We start from the raw sequence: 19647 nt of genomic DNA on the forward strand, positions 1-19647 counted from the left end.
GAAATTATATAATTGCATGTACCCACTGAACATGACACTAAAGGCAAAATGAATTGACTGAGAAGCAACATACCAAATAAGAAACAGGTTATTTTGTTTAGGCCTATATAGATATAGGTACTGTTATTTTATGTTTTTGGAACCAGGGCCATGGGTGATGTTATTCATTTGCCTGGTTTAAATGTTGTTAACATGTATATTCCTTCCTCGAAGTAATCACTGAGCCATTTGAATGTATGGGGGGTTCCTTACGTGCACATCCACATTGTCAGACAAGTGATTATTTCAGAGAAGGTAGGCCACATTTATTAACAAAGAAATACATGTTCACTTTCAAAGGAAATACCTATGTTACAGACTGAAACTATGGCAACTGCTTGGGGACAAAAACAGGCCAGATGGAGCCTATAAACAGAATAGAAAGGATTCACATAAAAAACTAAAATGATGTGAGCAAGACCCACATAAGGTCTGAAAGTAAACTGTCGGTCTTATCTAGGCATGACAGGAAATGGCCTCACTATTAATCAGAGAGCCCCTTACAAGAAAATTTGGACAGGTGAAGTCAAGACAGACTTGAGCCCTCTCTTCTTCTCTCAGAATCTGATATGCCAGCGCTTCACAGTGTGCAAAGCTAAAATATCACTATCGATTAATAAACTCTAGTGATGAAATATATCTGTAGTGCTGTGTTACTGTCAAACACCCACACACATTAAACATGTTAGACAACTGTTCATCCCCAAGTATCCTCTTTGATCACAGCAGCAAGATTGTAATCATCACAAACACATTCTCTCTATTTCACTGCTGGGGGTGTTCCATTAACAATTGTGATTACCTTTGTGCAAAGGAAGGAACAAATTATTTTCAATAATTTTCATGATATAGACAATTTTTACTTTGTGGTTGTGGAATCCAGTGAAAACCGTTTATCGTCCACGCGGGCTTGAAAATAACCGCACCAGTTCAAGCACCGCCTTCGCCCAATCTTGATTCGTCCAGATAATCAATGATGAAAACCCAAAATCAGGAACTACCGCTGCTAGTAATAACAACATTCTATGTGAGCCTTGACAGTTTCTCGCCGTTTCATCTGTCCAAGAGAGATTATGCCGCTTTCACATGCTAGTTGGAATTAGGAAACTCATACATTTCCGATTTGCCAATTCGTAGAAAATTTCCCAGTTTCCTAGTTGTCATGTCAATATTTGAAATAGACAAGACGGCGACGTATACATCGTTAGATTACTTAATGTAGCAAAACATTTATTTTAATAATGGAGCATTTTCGCACCACTTGCAATTGGACACAGACATTTTAGAAGATACGTTTGTCCGAATCGAGAACGAAGATAGTGTCACCAAGTTAAAGTTGCTCGAAAATTATCTAAGCTACACCAAACAGTACCCAACCTGTAACTCCCAGTAATGGATACCAAAAGCATCTGGTTAAATCACAATATCTGGTGTAACAATCTATAGTTACAGTATGTAGCTCCATCCTTTATCGAAATGTAACAGTCAGACTGCAACCATTGTTTCAATATTTTCACTAATGTGACTAAAAACGAAATAATGTATACCGATGTGTTTAAGTACTATGCAATGTATTTAAATAACTAAATTTTGCTATGCAACTACTGTGTAAAAAAAGTGCCATGTATGTAAAATATGAGTCATACGTAAATATAACAACAAATGCTGTAAGAAGAGGGGATGGGTCAATAAAAATACATTTAAAAAGATGAGTGAAATCATAGGTCTGTCAAACATCTAGCTGTTATTACTCATTTGTTATTCAGTTTGATATCCAAGTGAAGAATTTAACATCGGAGTGGTGATTGTGCAAGTGTGTGTGGATTTGGTTCTCTAATGTTCAATCACTGCTCTGTAGTTTACTTTCCTTGCAGACAGATTCATATTTACAGTGACAGCATGAATACTGTAAGATAGTTTGAACACATACTACAGACACACAAATAAACTAGCAATATATAATAATATTATTATTATATTCCATTTAGCAGATGCTTTTATCCAACGCGACTTGCAGTCATGTGTGCATATATTTCACGTCTGGGTAGCCCCGGGAAACAAACCCACAACCCTGGCGTTGCTAACGCCATGACCTACCAACTCAGCCATATAGGGCCACAACAACGGCACACGATAATGAACACAAAATACTACCAAGTGCTGTCACTGTAGACATTTAAAAAAAAAAATGGTTACTCTGTGGCTGCCGACCAAATCCAGGTAACTATGGTAACAGGGTATCCCTGTCTGTTCACTTTAATGAAGAACACATGACATCATGAGGCTTTAGAGTAGACCGACCACCCCTCACAGTGATGTTATATTACAAACACATACACCTCAACACATACACACAAAAACTCATTCATAATACACAAAGGAGAAGTCATAAACTGCTCTCCTACAATAATCACCAATAGGTAGGGTGGAGCTTCTGTGATTGATATGTTTGACAAATTTGAGAGTCTCTTTGTCCCTGTAGACAAGAGCCAGGGAGTTCTCCTCTGGATACACCATCAGGAGCTGCGGACAGGAGGACACCGATGAGAAATGACAACCATGACAATCACAGGAATCGAGTTGATCAGTTGCCATTTGAACAGTGACATCACTCACCTCCTCATCCTCTTCATTAGCAACATAAGAGGTGAAGCCCCCAAACTCGGTCTGCCAGTCTGAAAAATAAAAAGACAGTTATCACACTTTGGATTTGATATTGTGTATGATAACATTCACACTTACAATTTTTTAAATAGTTCCCAAACTATGATTCTAACCTACATTGTGTGTCTGTGTGATTAGGCATGAGTGTCTGATTAAGCGTGTGAGTGTGATAAAGCGTGTGAGTGTGATTAAGCTTGTGTGTGACTGACCAGGACAGCTCAGGGGCAGCAGTAGGTCAAGGCCGTACTCCGCTCTCGATGCGTCTCCATCGTGCAGTAGTGTGTAGTCCCCGTGAGCCCAGCGACGCAGTTCTCCAACACACACCGGAGTGCTCAGCTCTTGAGAATACACACAGAGCGGTCAACACATACTTACAAAGGCATAATCAGTCCTGAGGAAGTACAGAAAGGTCAAGGCTCACAAACACACATATCTGAGGATACACACAGGGGTCAACACACACACACGAACCCACACATACACTACCGGTCAAAAGTTTTAGAACACCTACTCATTCAATGGTTTTTCTTTATTTGTACTATTTTCTACATTGTAGAACAATAGTGAAGACATCAAAACTATGAAATAACACATGGAATCATGTGGTAACCAAAAAAGTGTTAAACAAATCTAAATATATTTTATATCTGAGATTCTTCAAATAGCCACCCTTTGTCTTGATGACAGCTTTGTACACTCTTGTTATTCTCTCAACCAGTTTCATGGGGTAATCACCTGGAATGCATTTCAATTAACAGGTGTGCCTTCTTAAAAGTTACTTTGTGGAATTTCTTTCCTTCTTAATATGTTCGAGCCAATCAGTTGTGTTGTGACAAGGTAGGGGGGTATACAGAAGATAGTCCTATTTGGTAAAATACGAAGTCCATATTATGCCAAGAACAGCTCAAATAAGCAAAGAGAAACGACAGTCCATCATTACTTTAAGACATGAAGGTCAGTCCATACAGAAAATTTCAAGAACTTTGAACGTTTCTTCAAGTGCAGTCGCAAAAACCATCAAGCACTATGATGAAACTGGCTCTCATGAGGACTGCCACAGGAATGGAAGGCCCAGAGTTACCTCTGCTGCAGAGGATAAGAACATTAGAGTTACCAGCCTCAGAAATTGCAGCCCAAATAAATGCTTCACAGAGTTCAAGTAACAGACACATCTCAACATCAACTGTTCAGAGGAGACTGTGTGAATCAGGCCTCCATGGTCAAATTGCTGCAAAGAAACCACTATTAAAGGACACCAATAAGAAGAAGAGACTTGCTTGGGCCAAGAAACACGAGCAATGGACATTAGACCGGTGGAAATTTGTCCATTGATCTGGAGTCCAAATTTGATATTTTTGGTTCCAACTGCCGTGTTTTTGTGAGACGCAGAGTAGGTGAATGGATGATCTCCGCATGTGTGGTTCCCACCGTGAAGCATGGAGGAGGAGGTGTTATGGTGTGGGGGTGCTTTGCTGGTGACACTGTCAGTGATTTATATAGAATTCAAGGCTCACTTAACCAGCATGGCTACCACAGCATTCCGCAGCGATACACCATCCCATCTGGTTTGGGCTTAGTAGGACTATCATTTTTTTTTCAACAGGACAATGACCCAACACACCTCCAGGCTGTGTAAGGGCTATTTTACCAAGAAGGAGTGATGGAGTGCTGCATCAGATGATGTGGCCTCCACAATCCACCGACTTCAACCCAATTGAGATGGTTTGGTATAAGTGGGACCGCAGAGTGAAGGAAAAGCAGCCAACAAGTGCTCAGCCTATGTGGGAACTCCTTCAAGACTGTTGGAAAAGCATTCCAGGTGAAGCTGGTTGGCAGAATGCCAAGAGTGTGCAAAGCTGTCATCAAGGCAAAGGGTGGCTATTTGAAGAATCTCAAATATAAAATATATTTTGATTTGTTTAACACTTTTTTGGTTACTACATGATTCCATATGTGTTATTTCATAGTTTTGACGTCTTCACTATTATTCTACAATGTAGAAAATAGTAAAAATAAAGAAAAACCATTGAAAACCTTTGACCGGTAGTGTACATACACAAACAAGCAACACACCTTTGTTATTCTTATTAGCTGATGGTGTGTACCCAGATGACCCTGTGGCTTCTCTCTCTTCCTCATCTTCTTGGTCATTCTCTTCCTCCTTGTCTTCGTCACTAGGGCTGAGGTAGTGCAGTCTCAGGCCAGTGAAGTTGGACAGAAGCAGGAAGAACGCCTCCGAGCACAACAGCTCCCAGCATGCACTCACACACTGGGGGAAGGACTTTAACGAAGCCACTTCATAACATCTGCACAACAGACATACACAAAAATATTTACACACATCATATACATTTACAGCCATCATAACACGTTCGGGATCTCTCTCTCTCTCACTCACACAAACAAATTACTCGACAGGCTCACCTCCTGTTGGGAGGACCTTGCTTGGTCCACTAGACGTCAGTCAATCGCAGTGCTTCACTCACCTCCTTAAACTTCTCCTCCTGTAGAGAGAGACACTGTCAACCAGGAGAGAGGCAGCAGGAGAGAGATGGAGAAATGAAGAGGTAGAGTAATTTTGTTACTTTGAGGAAATTCTTGAGCTGGATCTCAGAGCTGTCCTCGAACTCTTGCTGAACCTGTGACTGGTAGTCAAGATCCAGATGCAGTGGTTTCAGCCACTCTAGCAGCAGTGTCTCCTGTGAACAGACACACAAAATACACACTCAGGTAAAATGCACACACACATCCTTGTGACCACATCCTTGCTCTATGGCTGTGAGTTCACTGTTTCAGAACACACACACACTTACATCTCTGGGAAGGTGGGGGCTCCTTGGGAAGGGGGGCTCGGTGTGACGAGGGGGTCGCTCCAAAGACGGCCCGTGAAACCAGCCACTCAGAGAGAGACGACACTTATCCTCTGACAACACCTCTGCAACCTGGACAAACACACAGAGACAGCAATCCGTAGATTGCACTACTGCTACCTGGACAGGTGAGAGGTGTGAAATGTGTGGTTGTTATCCGGTGGTATAGGAAGAACTACCTGGTGGAAGGAAACGGGTGAAACCTCGAAGACAACCAGAGTGTTCCAGCTGGGCACCAGAGACTTCACCACACTATGGGGCTGGAAGTGATCTATGCACAAAGTAGATTATAAGTTAAAACACACATTTTTTCACTCACGCCAATACACACACACACCAATACTTACCATCTGTGCTGAAGAGATCCAGTGTTCCTCCATCGCTGCTCTCCCATGGAGGGACAAGGTAGAGGATGAAGGCAACACGCCTCCCCTCCAACTCATCATCATGACACAACAGAACATCTACCGACAGAGAGATAGAGAGGGCATTGATAAAGACAGATAATGTATATTTCATAATTAATTCCAGAAATATGTATGTCCATATAGACTAACTATGCAGTGGGTAGAACAGGATATCTTGGGGGGATAGCTCAGTGCTTCTGCTCTTTTCTAGAAGGAGCATGCTAATATTAAGGCTTGCTCATTGTTTTTTTGAAGAGTAGAGGTAAAAACATGTGACTCAGCAGTGTATTGGTACTTGGCACAGGAAATATCCACTGTGGGATCCAGTTCTACCCCCAACACTTCCCCCAGCCAGGATCGAAACCGCCCAAATAGTCCTGCCCTGAAAACACACACAAAGCTCAAAAACAGCCAAACTGAGAGCATGCACATGTAAAGAACATCACGCTGATTGCTTAGTGAGTACCGCTTTCCCCTGATTCAGTGCATACCGAGGCTTGAACTCAAGACATCTGCCTCGCAAACACATGTGACCGCCATCCTGAAGCGGCTTACTCAGTCGTCCAAATGGAGACACTTGTGGAGGCATGCGCAAGTGGAGACATTTCAGGCTGAGGAATGAGTTACAGATCCCCGTCTGCTACGCACACAAAGCAAACATGTTCTCTCTACCTCCCTAAATTGCTCTCACACACACACACATACAAATTACCTCAAGCCTGTGATGTGAGGCTCTTTTCTCTTTTTCAGGTCGTCTGACTGTAAGAGAAATTGTCAATGAGTATCATAACTCCCAATGTCATAACTCCAAAAGGCAGAGTAAAGAAACATTATGAACAAGAAGCAACCTGTTTCAAAACTGTATTCCTATCAGTTTTTCTTTTTCACCTGATTAAATTTGTACAGGTCGTTGGACTTCTTATGGAAGTTGAGGTCTAGAAGCTCCCTCTGTAAGTTCTCTGTAAAGCTGTCACTCTGGATGAAGTTCCTGATGATGCAGTGAGGGAAAGGGTGGCAGTCCAGCTCCAGGCCCCCTTAAGAGGAACACTCAACGACTGGTCTACCAATATAAAAAAAAGTTTTAACACTAATTATGACCAGCTGGCATCTCAGACATTTTCAACCTGACCCAGGCTGTAGTCCCCACCTGCTTTAAGGAGACCACCATCGTCCCAGTGGCCCAAATTACATGCCCAAATGACTATCGCCTCGTCGCACTCACATCGGTCATCATGAAGTGCTTTGAGAGGCTGGTCATGGCCCACACCAAGGCCAGCATGCCAGGCAGACTGGACCCACTCCAATTTGCCTACCGCTACAACAGATCCAAATCAATTTCCATCGCTATGCACACGGCCGTAACACATCTGGACAAGAGGAACACCTATGTGAGAATGCTGTTCATTGATTACAGTTCAGCATTCAACACTATTGTTCCCTCAAAGCTCAACACCAAACTCAGAGCCCTGGGTCTGGACACCACCCTTTGCAACTGGATCCTGGACCTCCTGACGGGCAGACCACAGGCTGTGAGGATTGGCAACAACACCTCTTCCACACTGACCCGTAACACAGGGGCCCCACAGGGGTGTGCCCTCGGTCCTCTGCTGCAATCCCTGTTCACCCAGGACTGCGTGGCTTTGCACGACACCAACTCCATCAAGTTTGCTGACGACACCACGGTTGCAGGCCTGATAACAAACAATGACGAGTCAGCCTATAGGGAGGAGGTATGTGAATTGGCATTGTGGTGTCATGACAACAACCTCTCCCTCAATGTCAGCAAAACAAAGGATTTTTTATTTTTTTTATTTAACCTTTATTTAACCAGGCAAGTCAGTTAAGAACAAATTCTTATTTACAATGACGGCCTACTCCGGCCAAATAGGGACGATGCTGGGCCAATTGCGCGCCACCCTACGGGACTCCCAATCACGGCCGGATGTGATACAGCCTGGATTGGAACCAGGTACTATAGTGACGCCACTTGCACTGATGCAGTGCCTTAGACCGCTGCGCCACTCAGGAGCCCAAAATTATTGACTTCAGGAAGCAGAGGAGGGAACATGCCCCGAGCCACATCAACGGGACTGCAGTAGAGAGAGTCACTAGTTTTAAGTTCCTCAGCATCCACATCACAGAGGACTTGTCATGGATCAACAACACCACCACTCTTGTCAAGAGGGTGCAACAGCGTCTCTACTTCCTTAGGAGGCTGAAGAAATGTGGCATGCTGCTTAGGGTCCTCTCCAAATACTACCGCTGCACCATCAAGAGCGTCCTGACCAGTTGCATCACGGCCTAGTATGAGAATTGCTCCGTGCACTAATGCAAGACCCTCCAGCGGGTGGTGAAGATGGACCAGTACATCACTGGGACTGTGCTTCCACCCATCCAGGACATATACCCGAAAGGGTGTCTGAGGAAGGCACGCAGCATCATAAAGGACCCCACACACCCCAGCTACAAGGAGAAGGTATCGGAGCATGAGGTCTGATACAAACAAGCTCAGTGACTGTTTCTATCTACAAGCCATCTGACTGCTGAACACTTGAACTGTTCTTATTCTCCGCATCGTAGCACACATGCGCTCACTCATGCACAGACCCACACAGACATACACATATACAGTATTCAGAACCCTTGACTTTTCCCACATTTGGTTACGTTACAGCCTTATTCTAAAATTGATATTTTTTTAAGCGAAAACAGGTTTTTAGAAATGTTTGCTAATTTATTAAAAATAAACAGAAATGCCTTATTTACATAACTATTCAGACCCTTTACTATGAGACTCGAAATTGAGTTCAAGTGCATCTTGTTTCCATTGATCATCCTTGAGATGTTTCTACAACTTGGTTGGAGTCCACCTGTGATAAATTCAATTGATTGGACATGATTTGGAAAGGCACACACCGGTCTATATAAGGTCCCACAGTTGACAGTACATGTCAAAGCAAAAACCAAGTCATGAGGTTGAAGGAATTGTCCGTAGAGCACTGATACAGGATTGTGTCAAGGTACAGATCTGAGGAAGGGTACCAAAAAAAGTCTGCTGCATTGAAGGTCCCCAAGAACACAGTTGCCTCCATCATTCTAAAATGGAAGAAGTTTGGAACCACCAAGACTCTTACTAAAGCTGGCCACCCAGCCAAACTGAGCAATCGGGAGAGAAGGGCCTTGGTCAGGGAGGTGACCAAGAACCTGATGGTTCCTCTGTACCTTAAGGACTCTGACCATGAGAAACAAGATTCTCTGGTCTGATGAAACCAAGATTTAACAATTTGGCCTGAATGCCAAGGGTCACATCTGGAGGAAACCTGGTACCATCCCTACGGTGAAGCATGATGGTGGCAGCATCTTACTGTGGGAATGTTTTTCAGCGGGAGTGACTGGGAGACTAGTCAGGATTGAGGGAAAGATGAATGGAGCTAAGTACAGAGATCCTTGATGAAAACCTGCTCCAGAGCGCTCAGGACCTCAGACTTCAAACAGGACAACAGCCCTAAGCACAACGCAGCAGTGGCTTTGGGACAAGTCTCTGAATGTCCTTGAGTGGCCCAGCCAGTCTGGACTTGAACCCGATCAAACATCTCTGGAGAGACCTGAAAATAGCTATGCAGCAACGCTTTCCATCCAACCTGAGAGCTTGAGAGGATCTGCAGAAAAGAATGGGAGAAACTCCCCAAATAGAGGTGTGCCAAGCTTGTAGTGTCATACTCAAGAAGATTCAAGGCTGTAATTGCTGCCAAAGTTGCTTCAACAAAGTACTGAGTAACAAGTATGAATACTTATGTAGATGTGATATTTCAGTTTATTATTTTTAATACATTAGCAAAAATTTATAAAATTCTGTTTTTGCTTTGTCATTATGGGGTATTGTGTGTAGATTGATTAAATCGTTTTTCCCCCATCAATTTTGGAATAAGGCTGTAACGTAACAAAATGTGGAAAAAGTCTAGGGGTCAGAATACTTTCCGAATGCTACACACACACACATCACAACTGCTGCTACCAGACTTATTATACTGCTCAGCTTATACACTGCCCCCCTCCCCAATACACGTGAAAATATTAGCTATAAATTGTGCCTTCCTGTATTATACTTAAGCTTAAAAAGTTATATACTACGGTGTCATTTACTTTAAGTTCGTAATCGTATCTTTGTGTTTTTGTTGCATTGTCTAGAAGGAACCTGCAAGTAAGCATTTCGTTGGATGATGTATACCATGCGTATCCCTTAGAAAATACTAATAAAAAAATGTATTTAATAAAAAGTGATAACGGTTGAGGTAGTTTGACCCACATCTTTTAGTGTTTTCAGATCAGTGGTCATGAAAGCAAAGTTGTGACTAAAGCTTTGCACTTGACTGACAATATTGATATGTAGGGTGACTAATAACGTATCGATCAAATAACCATCTATGTAACAAGACTAGCCAAAGCATGTGCTTGGTGTAAACACATGTAGCTAGTAGCAAGTAGCTGACCATGAGAGTACTGCGCTCGCTGCGACCATGCTTCCTTCACTCCCCTCTTCACATCTTCGTCCTCGAGTAGTGCAGAAAGTTCTGCTCTTTTCACGTTTCTTTCTCTTCTTTCCTTTCTCGCTATCATCTCGCTGTCGTTTACAATTCATTTCAGTATAAATGAGTCGCGGTTAAATTGCGTCATAAAAACGCAGCAGCACGTTAGTGGTTCTTTTCGATGAACCGGTTAATTTGGCTCATTACACTTAAAAGAGCCGGCTCACAAACGGCTTTTCTTTCAAAATGATTAAAAATCGAGGGGTAGGGGGAACACTTTGATGTTCATCGATATTCATTGTCATATATGACAGCAGATCTCTTTGTTTCTTGGGAGCTAGAACTAGCATATTTCCTGTCCGAGTTTAAAAGTAAAGCATTTGCCACCATCTACTTCCATATGTCTAAAATAGAGGCTTCCAGGTTTGGCCATTTTGTGTCGTCAATATAGCAGTGAAGGTTGACATTGTGTTTCCGAATGACATCACCAAGAGGGTAGCATATATAGTGAAAACAATACACCAAAACCAAGATGTCATCAACACACTTCTTATAAAAGCCAGTCTTCATGAAAAGACTCATTTATTTTTTTTAAGAAAAAGAAATAGCATGACAGTAATACAGGTTAAATCACAACAGGAAACTCAATGCTGTTGTTTCTTTAATCAAATAAATGTATTCTGTTGCAAGAGCATAAAATCTGATTCTTGAGACACTGGGTTGCAGTTTAATCATGTAAGAAATGACAGAATTATTTCAGATCCAAACAAAAAGTCTGACAGTATATTTTCTTCCATCATTGTAAAGAGCACATTTACAGTCCCTTCTCTTGAGATGGTGGGTTTTTTGTTCAGCCTTACCGGGAAGCCAGAGGTGAGTAGCCTTGTGTTGCTTATTTTGATTGCCGCACATTGTATTACTTCCCCTCCATGTCTTCATTTCACCCATATATGGCTGCACTCACAGAGACAGCCAGCCACTGTGCCCATTCTCACACCATTTAGTTGTAGATAAAGTTGAACCTACAGGAAATAAATATGAATATACAGCATACCTGAGCTCACACACACACACACCCTTCATACACTCATTCTAACACACACAAAAGTGATTTATACACAATATATAACACACACTACCTGCTTAGTAGTTGCGGTAGGCTGGATATGATTGGCCCATAGCCGGGGGCGTTGTCATAAAGCTCAAACAGAGGGGCTGCCACCAGTTTGTAGTTCTTTGGGACTGCAAACAGAGCTGAAAGACACAGAAGCAAATATCACTAAAGATTATGTGAGTAGAGTATGTAGAACAGATTTTGACTAGCTAAGGGGCACTTACCTTTTTCCTGCAGTTGAACCAGGAAGAGCTTTTTATGCTCCTTGGGTTTAGTAATGTGGGCTGGAATGTAGGGATACTGCAGCAGAACAGAAACACAAATATTTACCACACACACAAATATTTACTGTAGGCTCAATATCTCCTCCTCCATACATTTCAGTGTAAACTGTACTGTGTGTTGGGTTATGCTCACCTGTGGGGGTTCAAAGTTGGGGCGCCACCAGTTTCCGATGGAGTCATCAATCACCCAATCCTGCTTCACCCCGTCCTGCCGGCCCAGGATCTGACAAAGACACAGTAAAGACAATCACTATGGCATCACAGCATCCTGCAGGATCTTAGAGAATGCTTCCCCATTGATAGACGCAAACTACTTTAGCGCCTATTGACGATAGTGTCTTTTGACCGGGGTAGTTTTGTTAAAAGCCCCCGACACTTGCTCTAAACATTAACACGCATTGCTTGCAGTACTGTTTTGGAAATTCATCTTTCATATCAGCGAGAAATATATATTTTTCAAACTGTATATTACTACACACCTTTATAGGGTTAGGTTTGTGTTCCCTCACGGCCATATCCCCATGTTACAGTGCTTGTTTACGGAAGACATAGGCTGCCACCTGTGCTAATTAGCTATCTCGAGAGCTCTGAACACCTGTATGTAAGCTAACTGGGGAGCAAGTGTTGTTCATCAACTGGAGGCACACAATGTGTGCAAAACTGCTACAATAAGTTTTTTTGTTGTTGAAAGATTCTTTCTCGAAAGCGATGATTATTGACGTTTCTAAACATTAACACACAGCATCAGAATTGGAGTTTACACGGAGCCAAATGTAGGCGAATGGAATGGTTGAAAACTCTACATACGGAGAAGAAGAGTTTGAGAGCTAAGAGAATGCTAGGATGGATGTCATCCGAGGTTGTGATTCCAACTCTGGCCGGCCTCCTTTGAGAGTGCATGTGTATCGTACCTCTGTCATCAGGCGTTTCAGCCCATCCACCTCATCCTCCCCTGGGCTCAGCTCTCCACCTGGCCTGCAAGAGACAAATAGACAACCCTATAAGAGAACCATACAAACATGCATGTACACACTTTAAAAACAGACTGTTAGTGTAACTCCTGCAGGCTGTGCTTGGTTGGTGGTAGTGCTTACAGTTTGAAGAAGGTGGTTCCCAGCTGCAACAGCAGTACATGGGGCAACCTGTGCTCATGGACAATAAGCACCCCCTCCACCGCCCTCCGCATGCCCAGCTTGTCAAACTCCTCCCGCATCCTCTGGAACCGTGCTGCCACTGAACTGTCCTTCTCATACAGAGGCTCCTTGGTCCCAAATGTGTAGTTGGTGAGAGGGTATCTGAAACAATGTCATGAATACCATTTTAAAATGTGCATATCCCATAGCATGCCTCCACTAACATGCACACACTACCCAGAACAGGCGGTTGGTGGCACCTTAATTGGGGAGGAAGGGCTCGTGGTAATGGCTGGAGCGGAAATGGTGGAATGGTATCAAATACATCAAACACATGGTTTCCATGTGTTTGATGCCATACCAATCGCTCCGTTCCAGCCATTATTATGATCCGTCCTCCCCTAAACAGCCTTCACTGCTACCCAGTAACCCCCCCACAAACACACACGGTACAGCTTTTGAATGAGGATGCATCTACAGGACAGCAGACTAGCAATTCATCATAATTTTGTGTCACAAACTGGGCTGTCAAATTGGACATAGTCAACTGCAAAGCTTGCCAGAATTCGAATAGACATTCATTACATTTTCTCTCCAGTCAGAACGTAGCTATGCAACGATCCGGACAGCGCAGAGCCGGCTCAAGATACTGCTTGGAAAACATACCTCAATCCAGGGATGGTAGATGGCAGTGTACTACTAATTGTCTCATCATCCTAAACGACATATCGAGAAGATTGAAATACTGCTAATCTTTAATGACTGTTAGTCATACTATAGCAGTCCACTAGATTTGACAACACTTCCGGTAGTTACTCACCCCAACGCTAGGCCAGAGACGGTAGAGAAAGCAAGACACCCCACTCTCAAATTGTTTCTGATCGGGGCGGGGCCACTCTGGTTTACTTATTGTCCCCGTCCCGCGGGTGCCCCAGGGCGAGACATCTCACTGGCAAATGTTTTCTGGGTGGGACAGGTGGAGTGAAAGGGAGGGGACAATAAGTAGACCAGAGCTAGCTTAAAGATAGAAGAATGAGACAAAAGAACAAGCCAGATATTTCACCTGATGTGTAAATGTGAAGCATTTGGTTGGCATTTCCACTCACAACCAAATATGGTGATGAGAAGATGAAGCAAGATGGATTTTGGCAGACATTCAGCAAATTTTCTCATCGATTAAACATTTGATCTTAATACAGTTTTCTGTTTCCAAAACTATAATCTGTAACAGAGTGGACTGCATTTTGTAGACTTAACCATTTCCCAAAGTTTTTAAAAATGGTGGTGTTTACTACAAATTTAGTTATTGCGCACACACCCACTTCAGAGTACGCGTTCCATAACGGAAATATGCAAATACACGCTACAAAGCGCCAATAGGATCTCACTAGCGGGTGTTGAGTGGTAGTGTTCTGTCCTCTCAAGACCCGTGGTTTGGAGTAGGATTAGATAGGGTTAAATAGTGGAATGGGGTGGAGAGATTTTTAAATTATAGATGGCTAATAGTTGGAGGGGCAATTTTCCACTAAGGTATCAACAATTTAATGTAGGTAGGCCATGAATGGTCTCACAGCAGTGCAATAGGTGGTGGTGTATGCACCTAAAAGTTGGATGCAATCTGACAACCAAATCCTAAAGAAGAAGAAAGATCACGCTAGCTCGTTCTTGTTTCACATTTTACAAACATAATATATATATAATACATAGGTTCATTATTAGGCTACTTAACATAATTTTCATAGTGTCAATGGAAGTTGACACAAATCAGTCAGGTTTCAAGACTAGTCATTCAACTGAGACTGCTCTTCTCTGTGTCACGGAGGCGCTCCGCACTGCTAAAGCTAACTCTCTCTCCTCTGCTCTCATCCTTCTAGACCTATCGGCTGCCTTTGATACTGTGAACCATCAGATCCTCCTCTCCACCCTCTCCGAGTTGGGCATCTCCGGCGCGGCCCACGCTTGGATTGCGTCCTACCTGACAGGTCGCTCCTACCAGGTGGCGTGGCGAGAATCTGTCTCCGCACCACGTGCTCTCACCACTGGTGTCCCCCAGGGCTCTGTTCTAGGCCCTCTCCTATTCTCGCTATACACCAAGTCACTTGGCTCTGTCATAACCTCACATGGTCTCTCCTATCATTGCTATGCAGACGACACACAATTAATCTTCTCCTTTCCCCCTTCTGATAACCAGGTGGCGAATCGCATCTCTGCATGTCTGGCAGACATATCAGTGTGGATGACGGATCACCACCTCAAGCTGAACCTCGGCAAGACGGAGCTGCTCTTCCTCCCGGGGAAGGACTGCCCGTTCCATGATCTCGCCATCACGGTTGACAACTCCATTGTGTCCTCCTCCCAGAGCGCTAAGAACCTTGGCGTGATCCTGGACAACACCCTGTCGTTCTCAACTAACATCAAGGCGGTGGCCCGTTCCTGTAGGTTCATGCTCTACAACATTCGCAGAGTACGACCCTGCCTCACACAGGAAGCGGCGCAGGTCCTAATCCAGGCACTTGTTATCTCCCGTCTGGATTACTGCAACTCGCTGTTGGCTGGGCTCCCTGCCTGTGCCATTAAACCCCTACAACTCATCCAGAACGCCGCAGCCCGTCTGGTGTTCAACCTTCCCAAGTTCTCTCACGTCACCCCGCTCCTCCGCTCTCTCCACTGGCTTCCAGTTGAAGCTCGCATCCGCTACAAGACCATGGTGCTTGCCTACGGAGCTGTGAGGGGAACGGCACCTCCGTACCTTCAGGCTCTGATCAGGCCCTACACCCAAACAAGGGCACTGCGTTCATCCACCTCTGGCCTGCTCGCCTCCCTACCTCTGAGGAAGTACAGTTCCCGCTCAGTCCAGTCAAAACTGTTCGCTGCTCTGGCACCCCAATGGTGGAACAAACTCCCTCACGACGCCAGGTCAGCGGAGTCAATCACCACCTTCCGGAGACACCTGAAACCCCACCTCTTTAAGGAATACCTAGGATAGGATAAAGTAATCCTTCTAACCCCCCCCCCCCCTTAAAAGATTTAGATGCACTATTGTAAAGTGGCTGTTCCACTGGATATCATAAGGTGAATGCACCAATTTGTAAGTCGCTCTGGATAAGAGCGTCTGCTAAATGACTTAAATGTAAGTTATTGTAGGTCAACTTGTTTTTTGGAGTCCAGCCTTCTTTTTAATTACATTTTGATTTGTTAAAATCCCACCTAAAATCCCACCTGTTACAACCCCTAATACTAGCTTGTTCAACCTTTCCGCGGGGGATGACCGCGGAAAGCTGCCACGGTCATCCCCCTCTTCAAAGGGGGAGACACTCTAGACCCAAATCTATCCTACCCTGCCTTTCTAAGGTCTTCGAAAGCCAAGTTAACAAACAGATCACAAACCATCTCAAATCCCACCGTACCTTCTCCGCTATGCAATTATGCAATCTGGTTTCCGAGCTGGTCATGGGTGCACCTCAGCCACGCTCAAGGTCCTAAACGATATCATAACCGCCATCGATAAGAGACAATACTGTGCAGCTGTATTCGTCAACCTGGCCAAGGCTTTCGACTCTGTCAATCACCATATTCTTATCGGCACCCTCAACAGCCTTGGTTTCTCAAATGACTGTCTCGCCTGGTTCACCAACTACTTCTCAGATAGAGTTCAGTGTGTCAAATCGGAGGGCCTGTTGTCCGGACCTCTGGCAGTCTTTATGGGGGTGCCACAGGGTTCAATCCTCGGGACGACTCTTCTCTGTATACGTCAATGTCGCTCTTGCTGCTGGTGATCCTCTGATCCACCTCTACGCAGACGACACCATTCTGTATACTTCTGGCCCTTCTTTGGACACTGTGTTAACTAACCTCCAGACAAGCTTCAATGCGACTGGAACGAATTGCAAAAATCTCTGAAGTTGGAGACTTTTATCTCCCTCAACAACTTTAAACATCTGCTATCTGAGCAGCTTACCGATCGCTGCAGCTGTACATAGTCCATCGGTATATAGCCCACCCAATTTACCTACCTCATCCCCATACTGTTTTCATTTATTTACTTTTCTGCTCTTTTGCACACCAGTATCTCTATTTGCACATGATCATCTGATGATTTATCACCCCAGTGTTAATCTGCTAAATTGTAATTATTCGCTCCTATGGCCTATTTATTGCCTACCTCCTCATGCCTTTTGCACACATTGTATATAGATTCTCTTTTTTTCCCTACTATGTTATTGACTTGTTTATTGTTTACTCCATGTGTAACTCTGTGTTGTTGTCTGTTCACACTGCTATGCTTTATCTTGGCCAGGTCGCAGTTGCAAATGAGAACTTGTTCTCAACTAGCCTACCCGGTTAAATAAAGGTGAAAAAAATAAAATAAAAAATGCCACACCACTCTCCTTCCGTGGCCTCTGACTGCTCTTAAATGCAAGCAAAACTAAATGCATTCTCTTCAACCGATCGCTGCCCACACCTACCCACCCGTCCAGCATCACTACTCTGGACGGTTCTGACTTAGAATATGTGGACAACTACAAATACCTAGGTGTCTGGTTAGACTGTAAGCTCTCCTTCCAGACTCACATTAAGCATCTCCAGTCCAAAATTAAATCTAGAATCGGCTTCCTATTTCGCAACAAAGCATCCTTCACTCATACTGCCAAACATACCCTAGTAAAACTGACTATCCTACCGATCCTTGACTTCGGCGATGTCATTTACAAAATAGCCTCCAACACTCTACTCAGCAAATTGGATGCAGTCTATCACAGTGCCATCCATTTTGTCACCAAAGCCCCATACACTACCCACCACTGCGACCTGTATGCTCTCGTTGGCTGGCCCTCGCTTCATATCTGTCGCCAAACCCACTGGCTCCAGGTCATCTATAAGTCTTTGCTAGGTAACGCCCCGCCTTATCTCAGCTCACTGGTCACCATAGCAGCACCCACCCGCAGCACGCGCTCCAGCAGGTATATTTCACCTTTATTTAACCAGGTAGGCTAGTTGAGAACATTTTTTCATTTACAACTGCAACCTGGCCAAGATAAAGCAAAGCAGTGCGACACAAACAACACAGAGTTACACATGGAATAAACAAACATGCAGTCAATAATACAATACAGAAAGTTTATATAAAGTGTGTGCAAATGAGGTAGGATAAGGGGGGTTAGGCAATAAATAGGCCATAGTGGTGAAATTATTACAGTATGGAAAATTAAACCCTGGGGTGATAGATGTGAAGAAGATGAGTTTGCAAGTAGCAGTACTGGGGTGCAAAGGAGCAAAATAAATACATATTTTTTTAACTCCTTGTTTCTTCTGCCCACTATGCTTAATTTGCTACCACTGTAAACGACACAGATGAACTATCTTGGGTTAGTTATTTAAACAATAAGGGCTGTTCCTAGCACGGCACAACGTGGAGTGCCTGGACACAACCCATAGCAGTGGTATATTGACCATATATCAAACACCTGAGGTGCCTTATTGCTATTATAAACTGGTTACCAACGTAATTAGCGCAGTAAAAATAAATTGTCATACCCGTGGTATACGATCTGATATACCATGGCTGTCAGCCAATCAGCATTCAGGGCTCGAGCCACCCAGTATATAACAATTTATTTGATATTATGGAGGCACCAAACGCCCACTTACACAGACAGGAACATTAACAAACTCTTATCCACCATCTTTGGCTAGAATTCAAATTGTCATGGAATCCAATGGGCTGCTATAGCATTAGCCTAGCATGCTGACGAAAAAAACTAGCAGTCATTAAAAACTAGTAGTATATCAATCTTCTCGATTTGTCAGTTGGAATAATGGGATTGAGGTACATTATCCGCACCATATCTCTCGCCAACTGTGCTGTCCTGATCGTGTCATAGCAGTGTTCCGACTACGTAATTAACATCTAACGTTAGTCGGATTCTGGCTACTGCAAAGCTTGCAGTCCATTAACTCTTCCATACAATTGAATGAAAAACGGGTATTGTAGTAGTCTTGCATAACCACTATACATGCACACATAATCTGACGTTAAAAACCAATCGTCGTCGTCCCTTCATCCTGTTACTCACAAATTAATGGTTCTCTCCAGGCTGAGTGGTTTTGCAGGCGCGCTCATGTATTTGTTCCCGCCGAACTGACTGACCCCGCGCGGCCAGCCGGCGGATGAACGATTGGGAGCAGGCACACTCGACATTGCTCCAATTCCACTATAAAAAATCTAGCTTCAAAATCCTCAGGTAGAAATGCAATGCAAAACATGTATTAGAACAATAACAAAGAAAAATGGAAGGACGTGACCATGCGCAAATTGCCTTCTTCTCTTTCTCTTTTTCCTGTTCCGTGTTTGATGTAGTAGGTATACCTCGACAATTGGGGCATAACCGCCACCTATCTTGCTGGAGTGTAATAACCAGAAATAAAGTAGCTCCTGTAGATTTAAGACTTAATTTTGAGGTGGTCGAACTCTATCCAATTGCTTTGCCCTTGTACAACATACCCCAAAGGTTCTGTTAAATGTAAAAACTCTAACCCTGCATGGATAAGGTCATGATGGTTCATCAATAAAAGCACTTTCCTCCATCAAATCTAATTTTATTGGTCACAT

The 19647-nt window shown here is 43.7% G+C and overlaps 1 protein-coding gene and 1 pseudogene across 1 annotated transcript; both read right to left on the bottom strand.

The window, feature by feature from the left end:
* Window positions 1–280: 280 nt before the first annotated feature.
* On the bottom strand, window positions 281–10634 carry LOC120047487 (annotated as a pseudogene).
* Window positions 10635–11125: 491 nt separating this feature from the next.
* On the bottom strand, window positions 11126–19369 carry LOC120056203 (cleavage and polyadenylation specificity factor subunit 5-like). The gene is made up of 7 exons (XM_039004447.1): window positions 19112–19369; window positions 12999–13199; window positions 12816–12879; window positions 12038–12127; window positions 11845–11920; window positions 11646–11760; window positions 11126–11528 (listed from the first exon to the last, which is right to left on the bottom strand). The coding sequence occupies exons 1-7, from the start codon at window positions 19234–19236 to the stop codon at window positions 11507–11509; spliced, it is 693 nt and encodes a 230-aa protein (XP_038860375.1). The 5' UTR covers window positions 19237–19369; the 3' UTR covers window positions 11126–11506.
* Between the last annotated feature and the right edge of the window lie 278 nt (window positions 19370–19647).

The sequence above is a fragment of the Salvelinus namaycush genome, chromosome 1, assembly GCF_016432855.1.
Source record: "Salvelinus namaycush isolate Seneca chromosome 1, SaNama_1.0, whole genome shotgun sequence".
Classification (NCBI taxonomy): domain Eukaryota; kingdom Metazoa; phylum Chordata; class Actinopteri; order Salmoniformes; family Salmonidae; genus Salvelinus; species Salvelinus namaycush.

Bases quoted from the DNA above. Each gene is read 5' to 3' on its own strand.
- LOC120056203 (XM_039004447.1), bottom strand. From the start codon at position 19,236: ATGTCGAGTGTGCCTGCTCCCAATCGTTCATCCGCCGGCTGGCCGCGC. The intron at 12,880-12,998 runs GTAAGCACTACC...TGTCTCTTGCAG, and splicing joins GGAACCACCTTCTTCAAACT to GCCAGGTGGAGAGCTGAGCC. The intron at 11,529-11,645 runs GTAGTGTGTGTT...TATTTCCTGTAG, and splicing joins CTACCGCAACTACTAAGCAG to GTTCAACTTTATCTACAACT.